The sequence below is a fragment of the Halichoeres trimaculatus genome, unplaced genomic scaffold, assembly GCF_033239565.1.
Source record: "Halichoeres trimaculatus isolate MK-OKI-2021-1 unplaced genomic scaffold, fHalTri1.1 fHalTri1_scaffold_5, whole genome shotgun sequence".
Taxonomy (NCBI): domain Eukaryota; kingdom Metazoa; phylum Chordata; class Actinopteri; order Labriformes; family Labridae; genus Halichoeres; species Halichoeres trimaculatus.
The window spans coordinates 16,238,248-16,264,295 of record NW_027437183.1 but is presented as its reverse complement, the minus strand read 5'-3'; the positions used below and the strand labels follow the sequence as shown (position 1 = coordinate 16,264,295).

The following is a 26,048-nucleotide window of genomic DNA, read 5'->3' as shown; positions in this document are numbered from 1 at the left end:
ACTAAACAAAAAAATAAAATAATTTTCCTGTTTCTGTAAGGCTATGTATGGGTATGTGGAAATATTATATTTTGCAATGTTTCTGAAACGTATTTATTTACTCGTTCATATTCTATTTTTTTCATAATACTTCCTAATTAAGTGCTGCCAGAGTTTCAGGTTTAAAAGACATTCATTGTTTGTTTTGGATCACACGATGGCGCTGTGGCCGTCACGTGCCCCTCGGTTCGCGCTCCTCGAGCACTCTTTGGAAGCCTCGTGCACTCTTCGACCTCTGTGACATAGCGGCGGCGGTTTCCCGGGAAACGGATGAACAACATCAAACGGGAGAGTTGACAACATCACATTCAGAACATCACCAGTGGTGTCGACAGGAAATTTCAATTCAAAGGTATATTTTGGACAGTTTACTTTGGTAAATTGGAGACATTTAGCTGACGAATGTTCCATGGTAAACACGTTAAAGGGCTCTGATTAAACTTTTTAGCAAGATGCTTGGTCTGGAAGAGAAAGCACTTCAACTTTTTTTCTAGTCACTGGTCACTTCACCGTCATGACTGATGTGAGTGTCCGGGTAGCGGCCCGAATCCGTCCCCTGCTTCCCAAAGAAATCCCCCACAACCACGGCGTGAGTGTGTGGACGTCACCGGAGTCTTCAAAGGTGATGCTTGGCTCGAACAGTGAATTCTCCTTTGACCACGTGTTTGGACCGACAGCCAGCCAGAGTTATGTGTACAAGTCCTGCGTTCAGCCGCTGCTGGGGACTCTGATCGACGGCTACAACGCTACTGTCTTCTGTTACGGACAGACAGGATCGGGGAAGACATACACAATGAGAGGAGGGAGCCTGGGTAGGTAGTGCAGGTGTTGATTTGGGTTTTGACTGAATTACTGACACAAATAGCATCTGGAAATGTTATCTGAGGTCCACTATGCAGGGAGTTGTTATTTTAGCAAATATTTTTTGTAGTACAAGAAAAGGAAATGATTTCTGTTTGGCTGGTGTGATATTCAAAGACCTGAAGCTGTACTGTTCAAAATCTTCAAACAGTAAGACCTTTGGATTTTGGGGGCTAACAATCAAGGGTTTGCATTGGCATAACGTGTGAAAAAGCGTGCTTTCAAACGTTTTCTTAAGCAGCCTGTCTAGGATTAGACTCCAGGGCTCCTGTTAAAACCTCAAAAAAGTTTTACTACCAACACAAACTATTCAGTCAGTTGTTGTTTCCTACCAAACATGCTTGAGTCAGACCCCCAGACTTTGAAAATGTGTTTCACACCTGCATGTCTCTTTCTTCCCAAATGTCTCCTAGATGAAGAGGAAGGAATAATTAAGCGTGTAGCCCGGGATTTGTTCTTGTTGCTAGAAGAGAAAAGGACAAATGGTGATGTCTTACAGACCACGGTGCAAGCCTCATATATTGAGTTGTACATGGAGGAACTGCGGGATCTACTGCAGCCCCATTCCATACCCGAAGGGCTACACTTAAGAGACAATGAGAGGGGAAATACAGGTAATTTGAAATGAGTTATTTATGACAAGCAATGAGCAATTTAGTGCTATCCACCAATTCAGGCCAGCAGGTGCACATTTGTGAATCCCCCTTTATGTATAGCAGGAATTTTGCTTTAGATATAAACCCATGAGATGACCCCAGTGACACCACTTGAGATACAGAATAGATTATTATTGATCTTTCAAATTCCTCAGAGAAAGTAATATTTCATGTCGGTATTAAAGTTCAACTAAAACAGTTGACCGTGTGTTTTTTGTGCTTTCAGTGTTGACTGGAGCAACAGTGCAGTCTGTCGCTTCAGCACAGCAGCTTCTTGAGATTATGGACAAGGGTAATTCGATGTGTCACACTGCCACCACAGGGATGAACGAGCACTCCAGTCGCTCTCATACCATCCTCACCCTACAGATTACTCAAACCTGCCCAGACAACGCACCTGGCTTGTTCTCAAAACTCAATTTGGTTGACCTGGCGGGCTTGGAGCGTGCTAATAAAACCCAAAACACTGGGACTCTCCTCAAAGAGTCTGTCTTTATCAACACAGGTCTGCTTGCACTCGGCAAGGTCATGCGTGCCCTCACTGGTCCAAAGCAAAATCGCCCATTCGTGCCATACCGTGATGCAAAGCTTACTCGTCTTCTCCGGGATTCATTAGGAGGCACAGCTCACACTTTAATGGTGGCATGTGTGAGTCCATCCAGTCACAGTGTACCTGAGACTGTAGGTGTCCTGAAGTTTGCATCAAAGGCTCGTCGCATTCGTAACCGCCCAGGAGTGACACAAACAGATGTTAAATCATTTCCTGCAGCACTGAATCCTGTTGAGGCTCGACTTGGAGAACTTGAGTATGAAGTTAAGACATTAAGAGAGCTCCTGAAAGAGAAAGAGCTAGAGATAGCGGAGGAAAGGACTAATAGAAGATCTGGCGAGAGGAACAGCTTCACACCGTCCAGTCAGGGAAGGCTATCTGACCTGAACAAAAAAAATAACCAAGAGGAATCAACACAGTACTGCCTCCTAGCCCTGGACGCTGCTGCCTTGCTTGCAGAAATCTGTGGCCCCACTCCGAGTCATCCCTTCAGACAGAGAGTTCAGGAATGGCAGGATAGGCTGGCTGCTGTTAGCCACTCACACCAAGATGATGACAAGGAGTGTTCAGAGAGAGGGGATGGACAATCCAATCTTGTTGACATCTTGAAGCTCAGAGAGGAACTCAAGGGATGTAAGGTACTGCAAAGTTATTACAGGAACATATGACGGTCATTAAATGTGTTTTACCTAGCAGTTAATAAATTGATTGGATCTAGTCTATTCTAAAAGAATTTCACTTAGAAATGAACCTATTGTAACATATTTTGAAAAAGTTGCACTGCTGAGGTTATCAATGACATCCACACAGCATCATAAAGAAATATTATTTTCTCTGTCTTTTAGGAAGCCCTCGCAATAGAGGAACAGCTGCTTGAGCAGAAAGATGCTGAACTGAGAAAGGTACAAAAAGAGGTGGAGCAACTTCTCCAAGAGAAAAGAGCTCATGTTCAGGCCTTAGAGGAGGAAAAGAAGCGCAGTCGATTACAGGTGAGAGAAATATTCCTCTTTTAGCCCTGTAACACAGAAGAAATAGGTTCTTAACCCCTGTGGCATTTTTCATCAGCACTTGCTGATAGAACTTCAAAACTTTCTCAGAATGTAATGGTGTCTTTATTGTTGTTTTTTTTATTGTTTGAACGTGAATTTTTGTGTGCATGTCTCAGACTGAACAGCTTGTAGACCAGCAGATCATCATCAAGCGTCTCAGGAGGGATATAATGATGTTTAGGGATGCAACATCAGGAGCAAGAGTGAAAACAGGGGCTTCTGAGAATTTATGCTGGAGACCCCACAGTGCCCCACTGATCAGGCAAAGCTGTAGACACAGGTCCCCCAGGAGGGTAGGTTGATGCACTGCTTTGTGTATAAATGTTTAGTTGTACACACACTATTGTCCATGGCTGTATATTTAATGCTACACTTTCATGGTGAAGACTCACTCCAGTCCCCCGGCTTATTCACTGGAGCGAGTGATGGCAGCCTTTAAGATGCGAGGTCATCTCCTACTTGCTGAGATTGAAGAAAATGATGAGGTGTACTGTCCATTCATCAAACCCTTGGCAGCGCGCAAAGGGGAGGAGGAAGAGGGGGTGGAGGAAGAAGAGGAGGTGGAGGAGAACACCTCAATGGACAGAGTGGGGTTCAGGTGAGAGTCTGTGGAACCCCTTAGCCCCAGTTTTTTTTCTGAAGCAAGCTGTCATTAATTTACTGCAATATAGAAGTTCCAGCTGATGGTCTTGAGGTCAAACTCTTCTCCTTTAAAAAGCAAAAAACCATCAGAACAAAAAAGAACATCTGAATCTGAATGTAATCTCATTCAGATGATCTTTTTTTTTCTTTTCCAACCCTGACTAAAATGTAAAATTAACTACCCTTTGATACATCACAACTATTGTATATTCCAGGCGTTCTTTGAACCGAACATGGACTAGCCGGCAGAAGAAACCAGCCCTGAAAGAGGAGCACACTGGAACAGACCAAACACTCCCTGGAATCCCATCAGTGCAAGCCACAGGCAAACTTTCTTTTTAATTTCATGGAGATCTGCAACACCAAGCAAGTTTTGTCTTTCTCTTATCATCACTTCTATATCTTCTCAGGGACAGAGGCAAATCAGTCAAAGCAACGCGAAGTGAGGAGAGCAAGACTGAGAGCCAGTGCTACTCAGAGACGGATCAGAGCTCTGTCGGCCAACATGCACATGAAAGAAGAGCTCATCAAAGAGCTAAACAAAACTGGTTTGTTCTGATAATTACATATACTTTACACTCGTACTCATGTGTATGTGTGCTTTGTGGCTTTATTCTGTAAACTGGCTTTAGAATCATTGAAATATTTGGGTTATGCATTTTAAAAGTAGGAGCAACTATGTGTGAGTCAAGGTCAGTTCTGTAATGCTGATGAACAGAAAAATGATGCTTCCACAGCTTCAAGCTTCTACTGTGTGCGTTTAGGAATCCAAGGGTAACAATATTTACACATCACATCAACACATTTCACCTGGTAAAGCCTGATCATTAAAAAACACCCTAAAAATTCCAACTTTTTGGAACTGAGATGTTTGTTAACCCTTTAAACAAAATTGACAAAAAAAATATTGCTGTTTCATTTTGTTTATGGTGTATTTTTTTGTATTCCGTTTGATAAATTAGACCGTTTTGGAAACTTTTATTCAGTAAAATTTCTAGTAAATATGCATTCTTTCAATGTAGAAAACATGTGTTTTAAAGAACAAATAACACTTAAGATTTTATTCTTACCGCAACTTTGGCAATATAGGGTTAAGGGATAACCTCTTTATGTAGTTAGTAGCTTTTAGCTTGGTATTTGTTTCTGTTTTTTTCAATAGCAGATTGTTTTTTGCTAATGCTGTACTGACACACTATTTGACCTGAACATTTGAAAATCCGTTCATTTGTGATATCTACCATTTAAGCAATCTCTTGCATCTCTTATTGCATGTTTTGTCTGACAGACAAGCAAACCAAAGCATTGAAGCAAGTGAGTGAAGATGGCACAGAATCTGATGTGTTGATGAGGCTCTCCATGCAAAGACAGCAGATCCAGACGGAGGTGTACCACAGTCTGCAGCACATGAGACTGCAGAAAGCTCAGCTTCAGAGCAGTCTCAGAGAACTTGAACTAATTGGGGTTAGTTGTATCGGTTCCTTAACCATGTCATATTAAACAGGGTTGGGGATGACAGATGTGTGATTACTTGATCAATACTTGATTTTTTCAGGTACCAACAGTGCATTAAAGCTGTCTGAAATAACCTATGAATGATCCTCACAGATGTTCTCTTCAGTGTGTTATTTCACCCTAGTTTACCTGAGGGTTAAATATAAAAGAGTTTGAACCCATTTGAAATTACAAAACTGCACAGACAACTTCACCACTAGTGAAACATCATCTGTGTTATTTGCAGGAGCAAAGGGAAGAGGAGATGACTGTTTGCAGGAACAATCATCATGAGGAGTTAAAGAAAGAGGTAAAATGTGAATTACTGTATTTGTTCTTTAAGGTGCCTTTAGCATTAATCTCCCTGAAATTACCCTTAAGACAACGTCCTATTTAAAATGGATCCTGTACAGTATTTTTTCCTCTCAATATATGTATTTACTTGAATTTATCACTTATCACCCCGTAGCCATTTCACCTCCTGAATCCATTTTCTCACACACTTTTCTCCTTCCTGTCGTACTGTAGCTGCATGACAGGAACTGGCTGGAGGAAGAAGAAGACCAGGTTCTTCAGAAGAGAGCAGAGCTACAGGAGCTGGATGGGGAGCTGAGGAGGAGGGAGGAGGTGCTCCTGCACAGAGAGGCCTGTCTGCAACAGAAAAACAGACTGGAGATCAAGAAGCTGCACTCCAGTCAGGTCAGCCTGAAAATGTGTAAAGAATTCTCAAGCTTTGTGGTCAAATTAAAATCATCTAAAAAATTTCTGACAAGTCTTGTTATAAGTGAGCCCTCTGGATTAGGGGAACATTTATTACGAAGGTGGAATCTCCAATGTTGTTATCAATGACTTTTCAGGCTCTGAGTCAGGACCTTCTGCGTGTATCGATGCAGCTGGAGTCTGTGGAGGAGCGGATGAAGAGCAGGAGCAGTGTTAGGCAGAATGGAGGCATCACCAGAGAGGAACTGGAGAAGGAAAGAGCTGTTCTCAAAAAGAGGAGAGACATTTTAGATGCGCAACTGAAGGACAACAGAATACTCACTGTGCAGGTCAGAAAAAGTGACTCTGCATGTGTGTGATGTACAGTCACATGTCCAGTGGTGTACATTGTTAATTGGTCTTTATTTTTTGTTATTTTGTATTTTTGTACATATTAACATAGGAGGAGCATTCTCTGCTGGAGCTGGAGGAAGCAGTTGAAGCGCTGGATGCTGCTCTGGAATTTAAAAACCACTTCATCCAGGACAAACAGAAAAAGCTGTCAGTTGCAGACTCCAGGAGTGAACCTGCACAACTCTCTGATGTCATCAGGAAGCTGAAGAAGCTGTCACTAACTGAGGTCTTGGAGCTGCTCATGAAATATTTCAACAAGGTAAGTAACTATACAACATCTAGCCTTACATGTAACCTTCATGCTTTCTGTCCTACATTGGTGAGCAGTGCCTGAATTGTGTCTGTCTGACTCTCCAGGTGATAAGTCTTAGAGAGGTGGAGCACCAGTTGCGTTTGCGTTGTGAGGAACTACAGATTCAAGCTGATGAGCAAGACCTAGTGATAAGAGAGATGGAAGCAGCCATGCATCATCTAGCCTTGGATGCCGACCGTCGGCTCACACAGCAACACCGAGATCACCAGAAGAGCCTCCAGCTTCTGCTGCAGAAACTGAAAGGTCAGAAGATAAGGGAGGCATTGAAAACACATTAAAAAGGGATTTATTTTTGTCCAGCCCCCTGCATGAAACCTGTACAGATTTTATGAATGCTGCTTATTTTTTCTTTTATGTCCCTGTGTGTTTAGAGGGTGATTCAGGAGAGCCACAGCAGGCCATCCAAGAAAGACTGCAGCATCTGGAGAAAGAGCTATTTTTCTACAAAAGCTCCAGCCGGCAGCTTAAAAAGAAACTCAGGGAGCTCAACAGTGGCGCTCAAAACTCTGTTGATCGGCCTACACATTCACATGAGCAAGGGCAAACACACACAGATGCAAACCAACTCCAGATGCACAATGAAGAAGCACATGCAAGGAGACACATTCTAACAACATACACAAAGATACAGGCTGAGCACACAGACCAACAGACACACACTGATCCTCATATGAGGAGACAGTCACACCAGGCTCCCTGTCCCTCCTCACCAGGGATACGGATAGAGTCACTGGGCCAGAGGGGCAGAGGGGCCGGACAGTCGGGGGAAGATTTAGTGATGACCCCAGTCCGTCTTTGCCGCAGGGAGCTGAGACAGATTTCTCCAGCAAATCTGCAGGCCACCAGGAGACGCCAGTCTGTTCTAGATGCTAGCTTAGAGTCTGTGCTAGAGGACTCTATAGAAGTGTCCAAAAACACTGATAGTTAATATAACGTGCAGTCTGTATAAACAACACCTTGCTACCACTCTACTAAAATACAAAAATTCAACTTAATACTCTTTTCATCTTTGGTTTCTTTAGACAATGTCTGTGCATTGTTTATTGGACAGACTCTGAGGGGCTTTTTCAGTGATGGCCACCTTCACATTAAGAGGAACGATGAACTGGTCCCTTTGTCATCTTGGCCTTACTCAGTTGTGTTATTATTTATCAATGGTTAGTAAGGGAAGAAAAACAAATCCACACTCAGTAATGCCATTAAAGGACTTTAAGTTGACATCCAGAGAGAAATGTTATTTACTGGTGCTCTTTAATAATTTGTAGATTTTCTAAAAATCTAAAGCCTGTGCAAAAACAAAAAAAAAAACAGTGCCTTTGTGATGAAATGACTCCCTCTGGCGCATGTTAATGTTGCAGAATCTAAATCCTTGTGTATGTTGTGAGTAATGCTTAAAGCAACACTTTTACAATATACTTTCTGTAGGCAAAGAACATCTAGTGATTGTCGGATTACGACCGGCTGCATCTACTGGACTGATTCTTTCACAAAAATGTTTGTTTTAAAGATTAAATTATTTTGGTGAAAGCTTTTTACTTGACTAGACTTGTAAGTTGTATCGGGTAAGGTCTAATGAAGTAGATTGTTTCTCTGCTTGTCTTCCACACTGATTTTTCTAGCACTGTTTAGAACTGAAAATGTCCAGTAGATAAATTAATATAAAGCTTTTTAAACTTATTTTTGAGCATTTTATTTTTATATATAGATTTTTTTCTTACATGTGTGCACTTCACTTGCAACTTTTAACTTTTGATTGATGTTTTAAATTATTACCTTTCATTCAAACCATGGAGCCATAGTTTGGAAACAAGTGTACTACCATCTTCCGAACATGTTCATCCTGTTGTAATAGATGCTGCAATTTAAGTAAAAAATCAAGCCGCTCCCAAATGTCATGCTTATGTTTTAATTTTCAAAGTGGGGATAAAAAAAACAGATTTGATGCTTGATTCTATCCATTATTAATCAGGGCATAACTTTAATTTTAATTCATTTTGTGTTCATTTATCCCCCCCCCCTTTTTTTTTAGAATAAAAAATTACATCAGAAATACAGCATTTACGGTTTGCTTTAGGACCTAGGTTGTTGTTGGAAATGTATTACCTTCTTTCTTTCTTTCAGGTTATTTCTTTTGAAAACTCGTTCTCAAATCAGAAGAGTGATGTAATTGAGCAATCGGGTTATTTAAAATGAGCTGAAGCTACATAAAGTTTGCTCTGATTCTCACATGAAAAACACGCAATTTACGCAACATAGATGTATGGCAGCCTGTATCGGCCTGGTCAAATAAATAAATAAAACGGGGAAACTTGACCTATTAATAAAAAGATACATTTTCTCCCAATTCGAAAAGCAGACATAATCAATATTATTAATTTTAGGACAAGTCCTAGAATTATTTGTTTTTAGTATTCGGGCTTTACAGGCCAGATACTGAACAAGGATAATTTATTTCTGCCCCCTGTATATCAATCAATTTAAAGGGAAACACGTTTGTATCCTTTTTGGCCACGTCGTGTTGCTGTACTCGGTCAGTTAGCAAACCAACGGGAAACAGTAGCACCCTCGCGAACAGGTGAAAGTATTCTCGTGCAACTTTTCTTGTGAATACTGCCTCCTTAAAACAAAGCAGAGACTCGTTTAAAGATAAACGTCCACAGTGAGTCCCCTAATGTGTTTTTGACTGCCATGTAATGCTGCTCATGCACTTGTTTCGAAGCTAACAGAGCCGGCTAAGTGTTAGCTTGGTTAAGTTGCTGCTTTGTATTGCTAGCCGTGTCTATGAGCACACTTGAACATTACATTAAAATCTCAGCAAATATTCATCACTTAGTTGAGACATATTAAGCAGTAATGTAGTGGTAAAATCTAAGCCGACAGTCGAGACAGAGCCTCGTCTAATAGAGAGAAGGAGGAGTGAGGGGAGAAGCTTATTCTTTGTTTTCTGAGTGGTTTTAAGTTATTCTAACTGTATTATTCTCTGTCGTTTTTGTTATTGATCAGTTTTACTTTCGAAATGGCGTCGTCTGCAATGATCACTGTCCCAACCACCGCGTCCCGCTTCGCCTTGCTCCAAATAGACTCGGATTCGGACACCGACACCTCGGATGCAGGGAAGTCCAGCTCAAAGGGTGGCAGGGACTCCTCCGGGAAGCCACGGCAAGGGAAAGCAGGGTCAGCCGGAGGAAAGGGGGGTCAGCTCGGCGACAAGAAGAAAGACAAGAAAAAGAAGAAGAAGGAACAGCAGCAGAGTGAGGCGAATGAGGTATGTGGCATGGGTATCCCAGGGCCTTTTTCTCTGCACAGGTATGTCACTCAGATAACTTCTTGTAGTGCTTTTTGTGACGGGCTGAACCGTGATAGTTTTCCTCTGTTGTTTCACTTCACCTGAACTGAAAGTGAAGAGACCGGTGATAAGGAACTGATTGTGTCCTTTGTTATCTTTTGCTTTAAGTTGTTTAATATAGCAAGTGTTGAAACTAGTTTAAAAAAATCCTTTATGGTATGGCATGGATTTTAATCTGTTGAGAAGACCTTCAATAAACCTCCACGGGGTTTATTGAAGTAATCTGTAATTGTGTCCATTTAATGTTTGTCCATAAATGTAAAATGTTCAGATTTATGAGTCGATCTTTCTTTAAATTTAGAATCACAAAAAAACCTTTTTCCACATTGATGTTTTCTTTCCCTGTTGATGGAAAGAATTACTCTTGAACCTTAACTTTTCTGGAACTTGTTAAAAGCACCACACCTAAGGTGTCACTGTGCTTAAATATATTGCTTCTGTCTGTGTTTGATCAGAAAAGGTTTCATCAGCTGCTAGTAGTGCATGGCGGACTAAGATGTATCAAGACTCAGTCTATTAGTTTTTTATTTTTATTTTATTTTATTATCTTCTCTCTTTTCATCAGTTACGTAATTTGGCCTTCAAGAAGATTCCTCAAAAATCATGTGCTCCACCACCCTGTATGACGCTATCAGGAATCGCTGGTGAACTCCTCAGTCCAGCATCAGGGGACCACAACCCACCTTCAGAAGGGTGGCAACAGTGGAAGCAAAGAGATGAACAGGTAAGAAGGATCACCCATGAACAAATGTGACCTTTACGGTAGCTTATGTTCTTTTAATAAACTTTGTTCCACAATTCTTCAGTCTGAGACCAACTATTCAGAACTGTGCCATCTTCCCCTGGTTAAACCAATATCTAACAGGAGTCCTTGAAATTCGCTCTATTATCTGTGTTTCTCCTTCTTGTGTAGATGACGTCTGAGCTGTATGAGGCAGACTTGGAAAAGGCCTTGATTTTAAGTAAACTGGAATACGAACAACAGAAACAGGTACATCAACCACTGACTGTTTAACCTCTCTGAAATAAAATGTAGTTTTCAGACCTTTTAGTATTTTTGAATACCTTGAATTTGATCAATCAGGGTAGATAAAGTAGATCATCTTAACCTGCAGGGAAAACACCAGGCATTACCATCAAGTAGAGCTGTTTTTATCCACTGCCTAAACATAACAGCTTCTGTTTCTCTGGATCTTTTGTTTCTGTTGCTATAGAATGAAAGAAGAGAAAAAAAGTAATTTATTTAGCAAAAAATGAAAAGACACAAGTCTCATGGGTGCAGTTTGTATCTGTTGCAGACCTGAAACAAAACTACTTTGAGTCCACAAAACTTCGGAGGACACAATACCAGTTGTGTTAGAGTCTTACCTCGCCCTCTGTTCCATCCATGTCTGACAAATCAGTAATCATGTCATAATTTGCATATGGGTAAATAAACTGTGTGTCACAATTCACTCCATATTGGTATTGATATATTGCCATCTTGTCTTCTTACAGTGGTAAATCAGCATATTTGTGACCAAGACACTGTTTGATTTCAGTTTTAGTGCATTTGATCTGAGAATGAAAATCCATCATTGTCCCACTGACACCAGACTGCATTGTGTTTCTCATAAACATTTTTATTGGGGAGGAAAATGAATTCAATTTTTATAAACTTATGTGAGATAACGTGCTTCCACTCAGCATACCAACACAAACACATCCTCCCCGAAGTCCAGAGGTGGAAAAGAAGGTGGAGGAAAGAAGGATAAAAAGAAGAATCAGCAAGCGAAAGACAAAAAGACGGTTTCACTGCAGGATTTCCAGGCTGAGGGAAGTGCAGGTGAGGAGCACTAATTGAGCCATTTCACAATCGTTAAGCTGTCTTGTGTACAGAATGATAGTGTCAGTGTTTGTGTCTCTCTGCAGAACATTTGAGTAAGAAACAAGAGAAGGAGGTAAGCTTGTTCCTTGAGCATCTTTCTCCATCTCAAAGCTCAAATGTGAAACTCATGTGGTCTTACTTTAAAAAAAAGCATTGTTGTCAGTGTAAGCAGGCAAAGGGTTTTAGTTGGAGTTGCTGTTTTCCAGGATGCCAGAGCAGTGCTGGGAGTCGGGCAGGAGGAGAGGTTCTTTAATAAGCTGGAGGACGACGTCAGTCGGATCATGCAACAGGAGAAGAGACGTGAACAGTACGCGACCAGCCAGGGACAAGAAGTCAACACTTCTACAGAACATGAACCAGTGAGGAGATGGAGAAAAACATGATGAACAAACTATTCTCTGTGCTGTCAATTCACAGTCAGAGAGTTTAACAGTCTATTCAAATATTTTGGGTTTGGTGTTCCTTCTAGGACCCCCGAGCAGAACAGCTGAAATACGAGCTTGAGAAGAAAGACCAGGAAATTGAGAAGTTGAAGAAGACCATCTCACAGTGGGAGGTCTTGAATTCACTCATCTTTTTTATTTTTAAGATTTTTTTTTTTCATTTAACTCTGTCTAATCTACCGGCTGTGTACAATGAAGCACACTAATTATTACATATATAAAAATTGACTTATTGAAACTGACTCATCTCTGCACCTCACAGAACTGCTTCTATTTTGTTTTTTACTTGCAAAATGTATGGGTAGTTTCATTCACTCTCCTCTTCATTCTGTATCCCACTGATTGGGGTTTCAAGCTGCAAGCTAAGATGAGTCAGGAAAGACCACTCAGAACTGTCACAGAAGCAACTCCATCCTGCTGTAACCTTCTATTTCACAACAGCATTCACTGAGCAATCAGTTCTTTTAATTTACTACACCTAGATTTACAAAAATAAGCCTCCTAAAGATTTGTTTCAAAGAATGTGGTCAATTGCTAGTGTGTGGTTCTTTGTTGCTTATGTTGCTGTTTATAATGTGCACAATCAGTGGTGGACAGCTTCATTAAGAGAAGTACCATGCTGAGGAAAGAGGCAGAAAAGTACACTTTTCTGTCATCCTTTTCTAAGAATCCCCCAAAACTGCATCCAAAGCACAATCTCTTTCCCCTTTATTCTCTCTCTTTTTATGAATGTGTTTGATTCCTCCCCTCTTTACCTGCAGGTGAAATACAAAGAAGTAAAAGCCAGAAATTCACAGCTGCTGAAAATGCTTCAACAAGGAGAAAGTGAGTAGGACACAATTACATCTAAATTATTTAGTCCTCCATCCTTCACCCTCTATTCCCTCCTCCTCTTGTCTCGATGAGATTTGACCTGATATGTTTGATATTTTATGATGAGTTTAATTCTCTTCCTCAGTGAAAGACAAAGCAGAAATTCTTCTACAGGTAGAAGAGCTGCTACATATAAAAGAAGAGCTGTCGTCACAGGTGTGTAAGGGAGGGGCTGATGAGAGAAAAACATGCATATTCATGACACAAAGGGAAAATTGCCTGTATCAGCATTATTATATTTTTCTTTTTTTCAGGTAACATTACTACATGGTGCACTTGAACAAGAGAGGTCCAAAGTCAAAGGTCTGCAGTCAGAACAACCAAAACATCAGGTAAGTTTTTAATAATCACACATTCATTAAGAGTCCAGTTCCATTAGCGTTTGGAATCTGTGTAAAACATTGGGGAACAGCATAATTAGATGGTTTGTAAATCATTCAGGTCTTGAAAATGATTTAAAATGGTGCAAAGATATGAATCATGTTGAAATTTGAAGTTGGATTGTGTTGTTTTATACATTTGATTGCATCTCAATAAATGTGAACTTCTGCTTTTCTGTTCATCAGGGTAACAAGAAAGGGAAGAAAGGCTCAGAAGCAGATCTATGAAAGTTTCATACACAAAAGACCTTAAAGCAAAATTAATGAATGAATGAACAAATGAAGAAATGCTACTGATCACAATGAGGGTTCTGTTTGACCAGTCTGGATATTTTTTTAAAGCTTGGACTTGATGTCAGCATATAATGCATGCCCCGTTATTACACATACACTCATTCACACACATACACTCACACATATAAAATGAACTCCACACATTAAGAAAAGGATGTATTAACTAAACATGACTTACACAAGTTATCAAAAAGACTGTTGAAATTGTTTTGAATTGTTTGCTTGGCACACAATGCTGCCCTCTGCATGCAAATGTGTGTCACTGCATCTGTTGTGCGGTTGAGGGCTCAGTGCCTGATATGTGTTAAGGTTTTAACTCAAACAAAAAGACAGATGTGAAATGTATGGTTTGGGTTCTGTTCTTTTCCACTGTCAAGTAAATAAAGTACTTTTTCAGTGAAAACTGTATTGTTTTGTTATCCTGTAGGGCAAAGACTTGTAAAAAGTTTGAACCTGGTAAAGCTCATTCTTCTTTAGTATTCTAAAATATTAGATGAGACTTGCCTCTTCCGGGGTTTGTGCAGAAGACGTTTTCTTTTAGCTAATGCAAAGAAAATTTTCTGTTCAACTATAAAAAAATACTTTTATTTTAACTTCAACTTTTGAGAAATTTAGAAAACAAGCTTTGTAGGAATGTTAAAAGGAGGTCAATTGTTTTTAGGTGACCTTAAATAAAGCCCAAGTGGTGGGTTTAATTTTTGCTTCATTTCGGGGTGCACCACATCTTTTTAGCAGAGTATGGATTTATAAATTCAGTTATCGCATTATTTTATTAGACTGTTAGCTGCCGCATCCTTGTAAAATCTGCATTTAATAGGTCCGAACTATTAAAAAAAGGTTTAGTATTTTTTATCTATACCTCTCTGCGCCGCTGAGTTGCATTCGCACTTTTTGTCGAGTCATTGGGACAGACGCACAACCGCCCCAGGACTGTGTCCTCCTCTCCGGCTCCTCTCCATCATCAGCCCGGACATACTTCGGAGATGTCGGCCACGTTAAAGGGCCAACCCGGGGAACGGAGTGAAGGTCAGAAGTCTCAGACCATCCATGTTTCTGTTAAAAGTCTCAAAAAGCGCAAGGAGTTCACCGTCAGAAGGAACTGCAGCGTCAGACAGGTCAGAGGATTATTGGGCTGAAGTATCGTGTATTGCGCAAAAACAAATAAAGCTGTGACAATTTCGGGATAAAGAATTGGAAATTTAAAGTCTTGGTGTGTGTTTTGTGAGTCTACAGTTGAAATGTGGTCTATCAGCACGACTGGAGGTGCCTGCGGAGGAACTTATGCTGATTCACTCCGGCCGGGTCCTTGGAGAGTCAGAAGTCCTGAGTCACTTGAAAGCAGCAGATGGCTCAGTCAACCTCTGCGTGGTCCAGAGGTACACCGAAAAAAGACAAAAAAAAAAAAAAGATAAAGAAAAAATCTGATTTTAATGGAACTTTACGTTAGAACTGTCAGGGAGGACGTTTCATGCAGGGAACTGCATCGAACTGAATGTTATCAAACTTTTATGGAGCACTTTGCTTTTTATTTTAAGGAGTAGAAGCAGATTTTCTGATGCCTGGACGATTTTAATGTTTAAGGTTTTTTTTTCTTCATTTTTCTTAAACCTTTGGTTCAACTAAGTAGAAAGACAGCCAGAGAAAATATCAGACTGACAAATTGCACAGATTTCTAGCATCTTGATACTCTTGTCATTGCAGATGTAAAAAAAATAAATAAATAAAAAATCATAGGATTCATCAAATATGCATTTAGACAGGCCTCATAACATCATGTATCATAATATTTAAACTGAGTGGAAATATTTGTGAACCGCCACATTCTTGACTAAAAATACTCTAGCACACATTGACAAATAACTACAGCTCTGTAAATTCTGTTTTTGTTCCTTTCCCCCAAAGGCCTCGGCAATTTTCTGCTGCTCCCACCAGGGATCAAGCTTCAGAGGTGGTCCAGTCAGACTTTACAGACAATGTCAACCCTGATCCTAATACCTTCCCACCCTCTCCCGCCTCTCCTCTCAGCCTAGGTAAGAATCATTCAACACAGCGTGCCTTCCTTTGTCTGCCAAAAATCTGTGTAAAGCTACAAGATTTTACACATTTTACATGTGTTCTGGTGACAGTAGTTTCCTCTCTCTTTTTTTCTCATTACCTGAGCTAACCCTGGTCCTTTGACCCGATCTCTTTTCCACAGTGGAAGCTCTTGATGGTCTTAACCTGACAAACAGCAGGCGTGGTTTGTTCCCTGCACTTCAGCAGCAGATGGAGAGCCAGCTGCTGGCTGACCCAGAGATGTTACATTGTGTTCTGGGCAGTCACTTTGTTCAGAGCAACCTCTCTGCCTCCAGCCCTCAATTTACCAGACAGATTATTTTATCTAATCCCCAAATTCAGCAGTTTCTGGAAACAAACCCAGGAATGGAAGATTTGTTCAAGAATGCAGAGATCATCACACAGGTAGGGGTTGAATCAAGTTGTTGTGAGTTGCAAAGTTTAATAATAAGCTGCTTGTTTGACAGGAAGTGGTCCACTAACAAGTAATTACTCCTATATCTCCGACATCTAATATTCCTCTTATTTTAATGGGGTCTTAAATGTAATTGTTCTCCATTTGACTAATTCTTCTACTCATATGCTCAAAATCTTTCTGCTCTAACTTTCTTTTCCAGGTGCAGGAACTTATCAAGAACCCTGACATGACAGATGAAGTCATGCATAATGAAGACAGAGCATTAAACAATTTACCATTACAGCATGAAAACCCTAAAACCATCACCCCAGATTCTAATTATGATCAGAAGTGTGACACAAAAAGAATCCAATCACAGGTACATAATTGAAAGAGTATTTCCTTTATGTGTTTAGATGAACGGAATCTTATCTCATGTTTTCAATTATTGTTTGTTCTGTTTTTTTTTTTTTTTTTTTTTTCCAGGTAGAATTACCCACAACGGCGGCACCATCCAAGAATCAACAGCCAACTGAAATGGAAATGAATCAGACTCCATCTTTCCCTAGTCACTGCACAGATCCTCTCAGAGAACCGACTGCCACATGCAGGGCTGATCCAAACCCTCAAGGCACTGTTTCTCCAGGTAGAAAAATACAAGTCCAGTAATGTTTGATTAAATTACACTAAAAGTAAAGTAGAAATTCATGTTCATATTTTTCACTCTTTTATAGCCTTTTATGCCTTTATGTTATTTAAAAAGTGGGGGGACTGAGGGACACGTCAGTTTTAAGTGACCAGACTGTAATTTACATTTGGAGTTCTCATTTTTTTCCCATCTTAAATCTGTGGCCTCCCCCTCTCTGCACAGGTATGCAGTCACTGCTGGAGGAGATCACAGCCAGTCCAGGTCTAATGGAGGACCTACTGTCTGGGCCATATGTCAGCAGTCTTTTCAACTGCCTCAGCCAGAACCCCGACCTGGCTGCTCAGGTGACACAGACACAACATTGTACTCTCATTCACATGCACTTCAGTGACACAAGCAACCATAACTGCAGAGCATTTACACCTTTTCCACAAATGATGAAGATATTTTTTGGTTTCAGTGAGAAATCATGTTGGCTTCAGTTCAGAGATGAGTAACCAGGCTAAAACCCACCCCCCATGTGTCTTCTTGTTAACATATCCACATAATCTCTCAACTCAGATCCCACACAGGTCTTACAGGCTTTACAGCTCCATTTTCATACTGTTTCAGATGTTGCTGAGCCACCCTTTGTTCTCAGGAAATCCTCTGCTTCAGCAGCAGATCAGACAGCAGATCCCCCTCTTCTTGCAACAGGTTCTTCTACACACTCATATCTTGCACTAAGACAATATACACTCATGTTTACTCTACTATGGATGAGGATGTTATGTCTTAGATTTCTCCACTGCTCACTTGAAAAACAGTATTTTCTTTTATAATGTCTCTTTTTCACCTTTTTTTCCCCTTTACAAAAAAATTACATTTACTTCTGTTTAAATTCTAGTATGATTGATTTACGTCTTCATGATTAATTATGAACAACTAAACATGCAGATGCAGAGTCCAGAGCTGCTGACAGCCATGTTGAACCCAAGAGCCATGGAGGCTCTGCTACAGATCCAGCAAGCTCTGCAGACTCTGGCCACTGAGGTTCCTGCACTGATACCAATGTGAGAATAGATACACAAAACAAACTCACACTTGGTTTAAAAATTCAGATCAGTCATGACTTTTTGTAGTAAGAGGACGTGCATTGAAAATGCTGTGTGATTCCTCATTTGTTTCTGTCATGTAGGGCTGGTCTCGGAAACATTCAAGCAAGTGTTGACGCTGCTCCAGCTTCTGACTCGGCTCCTAAGAACCAATCAGAAAGCGGTCCAGGGGTTGCCACAGTTACAGAGCAGCAGCAGCAGCAATTTGTACAACAGATGCTACAGGCTCTGGCTGGCACAAATGGGGTATTTCATTGTTTCCTTCTAACCATGTAATCTGCATTTCCATCAGACCAGTTTGAGACACTGAAACACCTAGAAACTCTTTAAGTGCTCCATAACCCTTTAAAACAGCAACAGAACCAAACTTCAATACACTTCACTTCCTCAGTCTTAGTCACGTGACTCCAAGAGCAGCTAAGGACGGCAACAACAAGAATGTATATTTTGTGTTCTGTTTGCATTTATAGTGATTATTCTTCCTTGAATCAAACACTTTGTAAACACAAAACCCCTTTTCTAAGAGGGGTTATAGTCTTGCCTAGTCTGTTTTCCACTCCAGGGTGTAATCTTGGCATTGGCCTGATTATAACCCAGGAAATGACTGGGCCTGGGTCAACATCTGCCTGGGTGTAGTCTGGGGGGTTAATTTGGCCTGTTACACTGTTGTAGTTCCGTCATGTTTTTTTGTTTAGTCTAATAATAATAAAAAAAAGGAAATTGTCTTGTGGATATCTTTCTTGTTAGTCCTACAAAAGCAACTGCACAATCATTATTAATGTAACCTGTGAGGCAAAAGACCAGTGTGCTTGTTCTCTTTTTATCATAATTAGTAAGACCCCATGACCCTGTCATCTTTTCCTGTCAGGTTCATGCTGAGGAGTTCTAGGACCAGATGAACAGCTTAGCACACTGGACTACAGGCACCCTGAGGCTCTCGTCAGCACAGGAGAAAACCTCACCACTGCTTTACATCTGCACAGTGTCTGACATGCTTGCACATAGGAGTTGGTCTGTGCTAATATATTAAAGTAAGTAAATGCATAATACACACAAACACTTACTCTTGGACACAACAATAGTAGTAAAGTGAACAATTCAAATATGTTTAAAAAAAGAAAACAGACACAAGAGACAAGCCATATTATACATTTGTTCTTCATGCAGTGGTGCTGGTCAAAAACAGGTGAATAATTGTGTTCACATAATCTGTGCACTTGTAGCAGCTGCATGAATATTCAAAGCAGGTCATATATTAGTAATCTGGTCAGCTCCATCAGGTTCTGGTCTCTTTTCATCTGACCACCTGTAGTAATGAAGCCTGAAACACCTGGACACAGCCTCTCCTGATCTCAGATTGCAGATCAAAGTAAAAGAACAGTCTGCCTAGTGTCCTTCCTGCTCTTCCTTCATGCTTGAGTGTTTTGTCCAAGATGAGACACCAAATTACTTTAAAAGGTTTGTCACCAAAGAATGACTAAGTTTTCAAGGATGTATTTAAAATGTTGAGGTTGACTTTTTGCAAAGCCAGAGTGTTTGTGTGTTTAGCTCTTTTCTCTCAGGCGTGAAAACATTTTGATATGAAGACTTACCATACATAACTGAGGATCGTCCTCTAAAACCCTGGATGCCTAATGCTCTTCATTGCACTAACACCTTTGATTTGTTGTTCTAATGCTTAATGTATATTAGTATAGCAAACATACTCATCTAGCTGACTTTTGGTTTTGATGTAATGTGTTAAAACAGAACCCTTCTATAATTCATGCACTGTGTCAGTAAACAGAGCTCTCTCAATTATAAATGCATGCACTGTTTTTTATTTCACATGAATTTATGATGATGTCCTGCTTCATAACAGTGGTTTTGTTCCCTTTATGCTTCAGTGTTGTTGTGTTGGTAGCAGTCCTGGTAGGATCCCTACTTAGTCCATAACATGTCATTAAACAGGTCAAAATATTCCATTTAAAATTATGTTAAACACAGAAGATCAGGGAATTTACACATGATGTATCAAGCTTCATTTGACAGCCTCAATAAAGACAAAAATAAAATACAAATCAGTCTGACATCTTTTTTTATTCAGATTTTTTTTTTTGTAAAAATAGACATAAAACTACTTTCTTCACAAGTTCTTACTTATTAAAAATTAGTAGAGCAAACTTTGAACATATTGTTCATTATACTGCCTGCAGCTGCTGAATCACAAACACTAGAGGGCAGTTACCCTTTAGGTTTTCACCTCAGTCAGCGACTGCTTAAGTTTCTATTGCTATTTATGTCCTTTAAGGAAGTATAGTATATGCAGATTCCAAAGATGTATACCAATAAAAGAATAGTTCATGAAAAAAATATCAAATAAAATAATGTTATGTACTCATATGAATGTCAAACAAGCATATGTAAATATTTAAAGGTGTCATAGAAAAATCTAATTTTTGTTTGTGTCTGTGAGGGTTGTACCATTCCTAAATTTGTGTCTCTAGTACCCAGACATCAGATATATAGGTATGTTATCTACTTGACAACCTTTTTGTGTTCATCTGCTGCTACCAGACTGGTGGAGGGGTTAATCTCTTGCGTTTGGTGTGTGTGTGCGTGCCCCATTTGTCTGGTTATGTGAGATACGAGAGTAGCCAAGGGGTTTTTTGGGATTAGAGGCTCCTAAAATATTCGTGTTGGGGTTTTGAGATGAGTCATACAACATAAACAGCTCCACAGTGCTATATAAAGGTGTGAGTATAGTAGAGCGTGTAGAGGCATCATGGCCCTGGTGAAGTGTGTGCCTTTCCTCCGAGGAGATCAGAGAGATCATCAGGGGTCACTAAGTACTGATCTGTTTAGACCACTTACATGGTAAGAAATAAAGATAAAAAACAGAGTGAAAAATACACATGCAGAGTGGAACAGTGAGGTATGAAGTTATAATCCCTCTAATCGTCCCCGTTGTCGTCTTCACTGTGAAGATTCTGCTTTAAGATACGTTAGAGCAAATGCTGTGAGATGGCTGTGCATGAAGGCTGGATTATAAGATTAAATGAGATAAAAACATCAGGAGCTTGCAGCAGAAGTAATCAATTTACAGACGTTAAGTTGTCAGAAATTTAGGTGTTGAGTAAACTGTAGTTTGAGTTGATTGTATTCTATAAACAAAGCTGATCCTAAATCACACAAACCGTATGCTCCAGTAACTCTTCCAAGAGATACTGGAGAGACTAAGAGTCAATATTTAATATTTGGACAAGTATGTAAATGTATGTACGTAAAGAATTTTCTGGACTTAACAAAGATATGACAAACGCTTGACTGCTTTCTGATGTTTAGAAGACCTAAGAGCGAGTCAATATGTAGACTACTGTGTAAAACCAGCAAACTTTTAAGATGCACTATTGTGAATCTCTGAGAAGCCGCCCTAAAAAAACTTCAGTTAAAGCCTTGAATGCTTCTTTTTTAACACCAAACACTTTAAACACTAATGGTGATTCGCATCGTATTCAGTCATATTGGTCAAGCTGTTACTGTCTGGATTAACACTTTACACCACAGGATACTAAAGACTAGGTACTTCCTTCTGTGTTGAAGCACTAATAAGTGGAATCATACAAAGTTCAGTCAGGGTTGAGGGGATGTCGAGGTAGTCGGCATGTGTTAAAATTTAATGTCCCCCATCTAAAGTTTTTCAGTCAAGCACATACTCAATTTCAGGATTAAAAAAAAATAAATAAATGCTTCATCACATTGGAACCAAAATTATGACCCACCCTAACTGTCATCAGACTTTTACTACTTAGGCCAACTTTCAGTTTTTCCAGTGTATCCTGTGTTCTGTGAAAAAAAATCTTTTGTCCAAGACTTTTTTGATAGGTTGAATTGTTTACAAACTAATAAGTTATTTAAGAAGTGACTTTGTGCTTGGATCATGAGTGAGGCCAAGTTAGCCCTCTCCTGATGTGTTTGCAAAACACAAGATTGGTTAATTTCACTTCCGGGGGGATACTCAGTAATTCCTAGAAAAATATAGTTACACTATAAAAAGTTACTGTGGTTTGTTAACAGAAACAATACACAAGTCTTAAACTTCTTAAAATAAACTTTATGATGCAGATTTTTGGAAAGCAAAAATGCACACTCTGTCAGGTCTGTCCTTGAGAGGGGAAATAAATTCACCCATCACACATTTGAATCTGTTAACTGAGTTTAAGGATTTGATAATAACGTAAGGCTCTTGATGTGCTCCTCAACCTCCAAGACCATATCAGGAATACTCCTCCTGATGTCCAGTGTTAACACATTCTCCTCCTCCAGCGGTGGCTCCAAATCGTCAAACTGGGAGCGCAGGAGATCTGCCTTCATGTAATGTGACACCCGGGCCACCATCCTCTGGTGTATGAGCTCATAGTCACCATATAGAAAGAGATAGAAGACGTCAGGGAGGATGTCTTCGTCTTTGTTGCAGGAGGAAGCAAGGGCTTTGGAGCCAAAGAGAAGAATCTGTCTGTATAGACGCTTCAGAGCCGAGCAAACCACGAGAGCATCACAGCCTGAAGACCTTTCCCTAAGATCAGAAGACAGACAAATTCATTGAAGGCAAAGGTGAGTGAATAATAACTTGTATGGACAGTAAGAAAGCACTGAAAGAAAACTAATAAAACTTTGAGTGAACTCTGGTGACATATGGCTAAGCAGAAAAAAAGTGATTGAAGAGAAAAAAAGAAAAGACAGGCATGCTGAGATGAGCTGATGAAGGAAAATAACTGTGACTGAGTGTGGAAGAAGTGTGAAGGAAAAAGAAATCTTTGATGTTGTCACAGACATTATAAGGAAGAGATGGCATACTTTTCAGCTCTCCCTCACCTCCTCTCCTCTCTCTCACTCACTAAATCTCTCTTAACTCCCCCAAAGTAGCTCTCTCCCTGCTCTCTGGTTTTCAGCCTGATTTTGAAAACCATCAGTGATAGTTTTGATCTTGTCCAACAATTTCACGCCAGCATATTCTTACCTCGCTGCTCTCCTCTTCTGCTCTCTCTCTGGTTAAACTAATCTTCTTCTTCACTCTGGTCTTCCCGAAAGTGGGTTATGTTTTCAGTGCATGTGCATAACAGTCTGAGTGCATTAGTTGATTTCTCACCTCTCAATGACTTCATGGAGTTTGAAAAGCCAAGGCAGTCTGTCCTAATGGGAGCAAATTCAAACTGTTTATGTTTGTGTTAAATCTGAAATAGGCATTTTTGTCATGATGATGCAGTATGGTTAAAAATAAACAGGAACTATCCCTTTAAGTTATCTTTTGGCCTTTGATGGACAGGACAGCCGAAGGGACAGGAAATGTAGGCACAGGCACCACTGAGACAAGAGTGTAGCTTGTTTTTAATCTCTACAGTTTGGCAGATGAATAAAACATATTTCTGGTTTTAGCATATCTTCCATCTGAGAGGTAAACGTGCATTACAGAGCACCAGTGACAGATGTAGGAAGTGCTCAGCCTGAAACGGTGCATAGACTTCACTACCCTGAAAATATTGCATTCTAATACGGGAAAACACGAGGCTAAGGATTTATAGTTAGTTTTGTTTTCCCCAACCCAGTGTTCTTGCTGAAAATATTTTTGTTTCAATGAGACTTTTGAAAAGCAATCAGGGACTCAAATAGAGATGTGACACGCACACATCAGACATGGCAGCACTAATACACTGATTACACTGCTTTCAGAAAAAGAGTCAATCCAATTTTGGATCCAAGTGAGCTGGAAACCCATTTCTTAATATGCTGAGCTGAACTTGAAAGAAAGGGAAAACATGTTTTCTCTTGCCCTGTTTTGCCAACTCCAACCTGCCAACTCGAGCACTGGAAAAAATGACACATCTTGAACGCACCCTGACAGTAATCCCTAATTTACATTTCTTCTTTGCTTTATCATTCATACTGTAACGGCCAACTGTTGAGTATTTTCAAAACATGCCAAAGCATTACACAGAGCAGGTCCCAGGGTAATTCTCTTCTCGTTTGAAGGCAGATTTCTGAGTGGGAGGTTATCATCAGACACCAAACAGCGCTGACGGCAAACTTCTGCCAAATGTTGGCAGCATTTGCTCTGCTAGTGAGGGTGTACACTCAACTTTGGCAGGTAGCCAGTCAATTGTTTGGATGTCTCCCTTTATTTTGAAAGTCAGCATGGACAGGAAAAAGACAAATACAAGTAAAAGCTGGATTTTCTTCCTTCACTATCCGCTTCAGTGAAGCATATCTGGACTCTTGTAGTGTTTCTGTGGTCCCAGTGAATGGTTTATCCTTGACAGGAGACAAATGGCTTACTCTGGAAATGACTGACATTCAATTTGAGCTGACAAGACATTCCAGACACACACTCACATGCTATTCTGAATATAAGAACACACAGCAGACCCACCTGGTCTGTCAATGGTTCACCACGAGCCATTTTGTCAATGTTCTCCTGTGGGTGGAAGTCGTCTCCCTCATACAACGGCCAGCCCAGCTAAAGATGAGATCACCACAAATTTGTATATAATGTAAAGGACATCTACATTTAAAAACATGATCGTTGTATGTTTGCTGGTTCCAGATACCTTTTTAGATAGTGCAGCACCCAAAGTACTTCTGTATAAGATAAAAAAAACATATATGATTGATAAAGTGCAAAAAGTTAAAATAAAAATATTTAACCTTATGAATTACTGCTTTACAGCAAAACTTTACTGCTTTGTGGAAAAATTTTACTGCAACAGTCCATAAGCAAAAACTAGTCAGCCACTTTTGATAGCAAAAGAATGTAAGGGGTTTTCAAATATATTAAAATTTTGATATTCAACATATTCATTTAATTATCAATTCACATAACTAATATTTTGTTGTGTTTTGCAGTTCACCATCAACTGTTGACTCTGTGCCAGATCAGTAGTAGGCTAAGGCTCATTAGCAGCTGATAGATTTCTGCCCAGTGGTCAGTTACATGCAGTCATCCAAGTTTTCCCCTTCAAGTGTTTACACTACTTTTCCTCCAGGGTACCATGTGACAGGATAAATCCTAACTTTTTCATTGTTTAGTCACTACGTGTTTTTATCATACATACTTCCCACAGCCCGAAACTCCCATTATAATGTAGATCATCCTGTCAGGGGACCTTCACACACCTCAAAGCAGCTCGTGTCCTGAAATGAATGGAAGAAAATGTGTTTATAACCGCAAATCTCCAAAAACTAACCAGCTTCTTGCAAACAGCTCCACCTAAGATGATTCAAGAAATAACTGACCTCGCATGTGATGAATGAATCCAACCAGTGTGTTGGACTTCTGGTGCTTCCGTACCTACCTCGCTGGATATTCATTAATGAGGGAAGATAACCATAACAGGTGTAAGGTACCATCGAGCACGTGCTTTACATCCGGTCATGACAACGTTTGCGACTGCTTGCTTCGTGAATAACGTGAGCTCGCCAATGTCTAAATTCATATATTAGGCTTTGGAGAATCTCACACCGCATTCCTTCTTGCTTGAAAACCATAGTAAACACAGGTTCCGTTTCTGTTGAACGTAATGACGTATGACGTAAAATCTTCTCCGTGTGGGTTAAAGAGACAGCGTTCTGTTTCTCGTTCTAAACAGACTCATTACGTCGCAGGTAGATTGTCTATGACGATATTATGGAAAACATCATATTATAACGACCGGTGATTATGTTTCTGATCGCAGTACATCTAATAATCTATAAAATTAATCTTTTTCTATACAAACTCATATTCGTAAACTATATGGGCACAGGTATCAAGATGAAAAAAGTCAGATTTTTCACATATGTGATGAACGCAGCCACAAATATGTTGCTTTCATACAAGAATGACTCTAAGTGTGATCAAAGTATAATGAAATACTTATTAAGTTATGTAATAAAAGAACTGTTTCTGAATTATGGATAAATA

General features: G+C 40.0%; 4 protein-coding genes across 9 annotated transcripts; 3 read left to right on the top strand and 1 right to left on the bottom strand.

Moving 5' to 3' along the window:
* The first annotated feature begins 290 nt into the window (after positions 1-290).
* LOC141791124 (kinesin-like protein KIF27) lies at positions 291-8,677 on the top strand. 3 transcript variants are annotated; one of them, XM_074671362.1, is made up of 16 exons: positions 291-391; positions 579-851; positions 1,314-1,514; positions 1,783-2,744; positions 2,952-3,095; positions 3,272-3,448; positions 3,542-3,753; positions 4,013-4,122; positions 4,208-4,345; positions 5,083-5,258; positions 5,536-5,598; positions 5,817-5,987; positions 6,146-6,337; positions 6,451-6,660; positions 6,759-6,957; positions 7,086-8,677. In XM_074671362.1, exons 2-16 carry the CDS (start codon positions 665-667, stop codon positions 7,640-7,642), a joined length of 3,699 nt encoding a protein of 1,232 aa, XP_074527463.1. In that variant the 5' UTR covers positions 291-391; positions 579-664; the 3' UTR covers positions 7,643-8,677. The 3 variants fall into 3 exon arrangements, with proteins under 3 accessions (XP_074527463.1, XP_074527462.1, XP_074527461.1); XM_074671361.1 differs by having other exon boundaries at positions 534-851; XM_074671360.1 differs by having other exon boundaries at positions 291-851.
* Positions 8,678-9,200: 523 nt separating this feature from the next.
* Positions 9,201-14,261, top strand: gkap1 (G kinase anchoring protein 1). Of its 2 annotated transcripts, none has more exons than XM_074669271.1 (12): positions 9,201-9,373; positions 9,718-9,979; positions 10,626-10,784; positions 10,974-11,051; positions 11,747-11,885; positions 11,972-12,000; positions 12,134-12,286; positions 12,397-12,483; positions 13,132-13,195; positions 13,329-13,399; positions 13,498-13,575; positions 13,810-14,261. In XM_074669271.1, the coding sequence occupies exons 2-12, from the start codon at positions 9,731-9,733 to the stop codon at positions 13,849-13,851; spliced, it is 1,149 nt and encodes a 382-aa protein (XP_074525372.1). In that variant the 5' UTR covers positions 9,201-9,373; positions 9,718-9,730; the 3' UTR covers positions 13,852-14,261. The 2 variants fall into 2 exon arrangements, with proteins under 2 accessions (XP_074525372.1, XP_074525373.1); XM_074669272.1 differs by having other exon boundaries at positions 9,207-9,289.
* A 387-nt stretch (positions 14,262-14,648) lies between these two features.
* LOC141790712 (ubiquilin-1-like) lies at positions 14,649-20,149 on the top strand. 2 transcript variants are annotated; one of them, XM_074670761.1, is made up of 11 exons: positions 14,649-15,032; positions 15,151-15,293; positions 15,820-15,947; positions 16,115-16,377; positions 16,596-16,748; positions 16,856-17,015; positions 17,241-17,362; positions 17,631-17,714; positions 17,955-18,070; positions 18,196-18,358; positions 18,981-20,149. In XM_074670761.1, exons 1-11 carry the CDS (start codon positions 14,901-14,903, stop codon positions 18,999-19,001), a joined length of 1,485 nt encoding a protein of 494 aa, XP_074526862.1. In that variant the 5' UTR covers positions 14,649-14,900; the 3' UTR covers positions 19,002-20,149. The 2 variants fall into 2 exon arrangements, with proteins under 2 accessions (XP_074526862.1, XP_074526861.1); XM_074670760.1 differs by having other exon boundaries at positions 14,651-15,032; positions 16,590-16,748.
* Positions 20,150-20,457: 308 nt separating this feature from the next.
* Positions 20,458-25,656, bottom strand: LOC141789898 (putative gluconokinase). 2 transcript variants are annotated; one of them, XM_074669422.1, is made up of 6 exons: positions 25,382-25,656; positions 25,201-25,279; positions 24,697-24,727; positions 24,519-24,605; positions 23,241-23,284; positions 20,458-22,667 (listed from the first exon to the last, which is right to left on the bottom strand). In XM_074669422.1, exons 2-6 carry the CDS (start codon positions 25,236-25,238, stop codon positions 22,310-22,312), a joined length of 558 nt encoding a protein of 185 aa, XP_074525523.1. In that variant the 5' UTR covers positions 25,239-25,279; positions 25,382-25,656; the 3' UTR covers positions 20,458-22,309. The 2 variants fall into 2 exon arrangements, with proteins under 2 accessions (XP_074525523.1, XP_074525522.1); XM_074669421.1 differs by having other exon boundaries at positions 20,459-22,667; positions 25,441-25,656.
* Between the last annotated feature and the right edge of the window lie 392 nt (positions 25,657-26,048).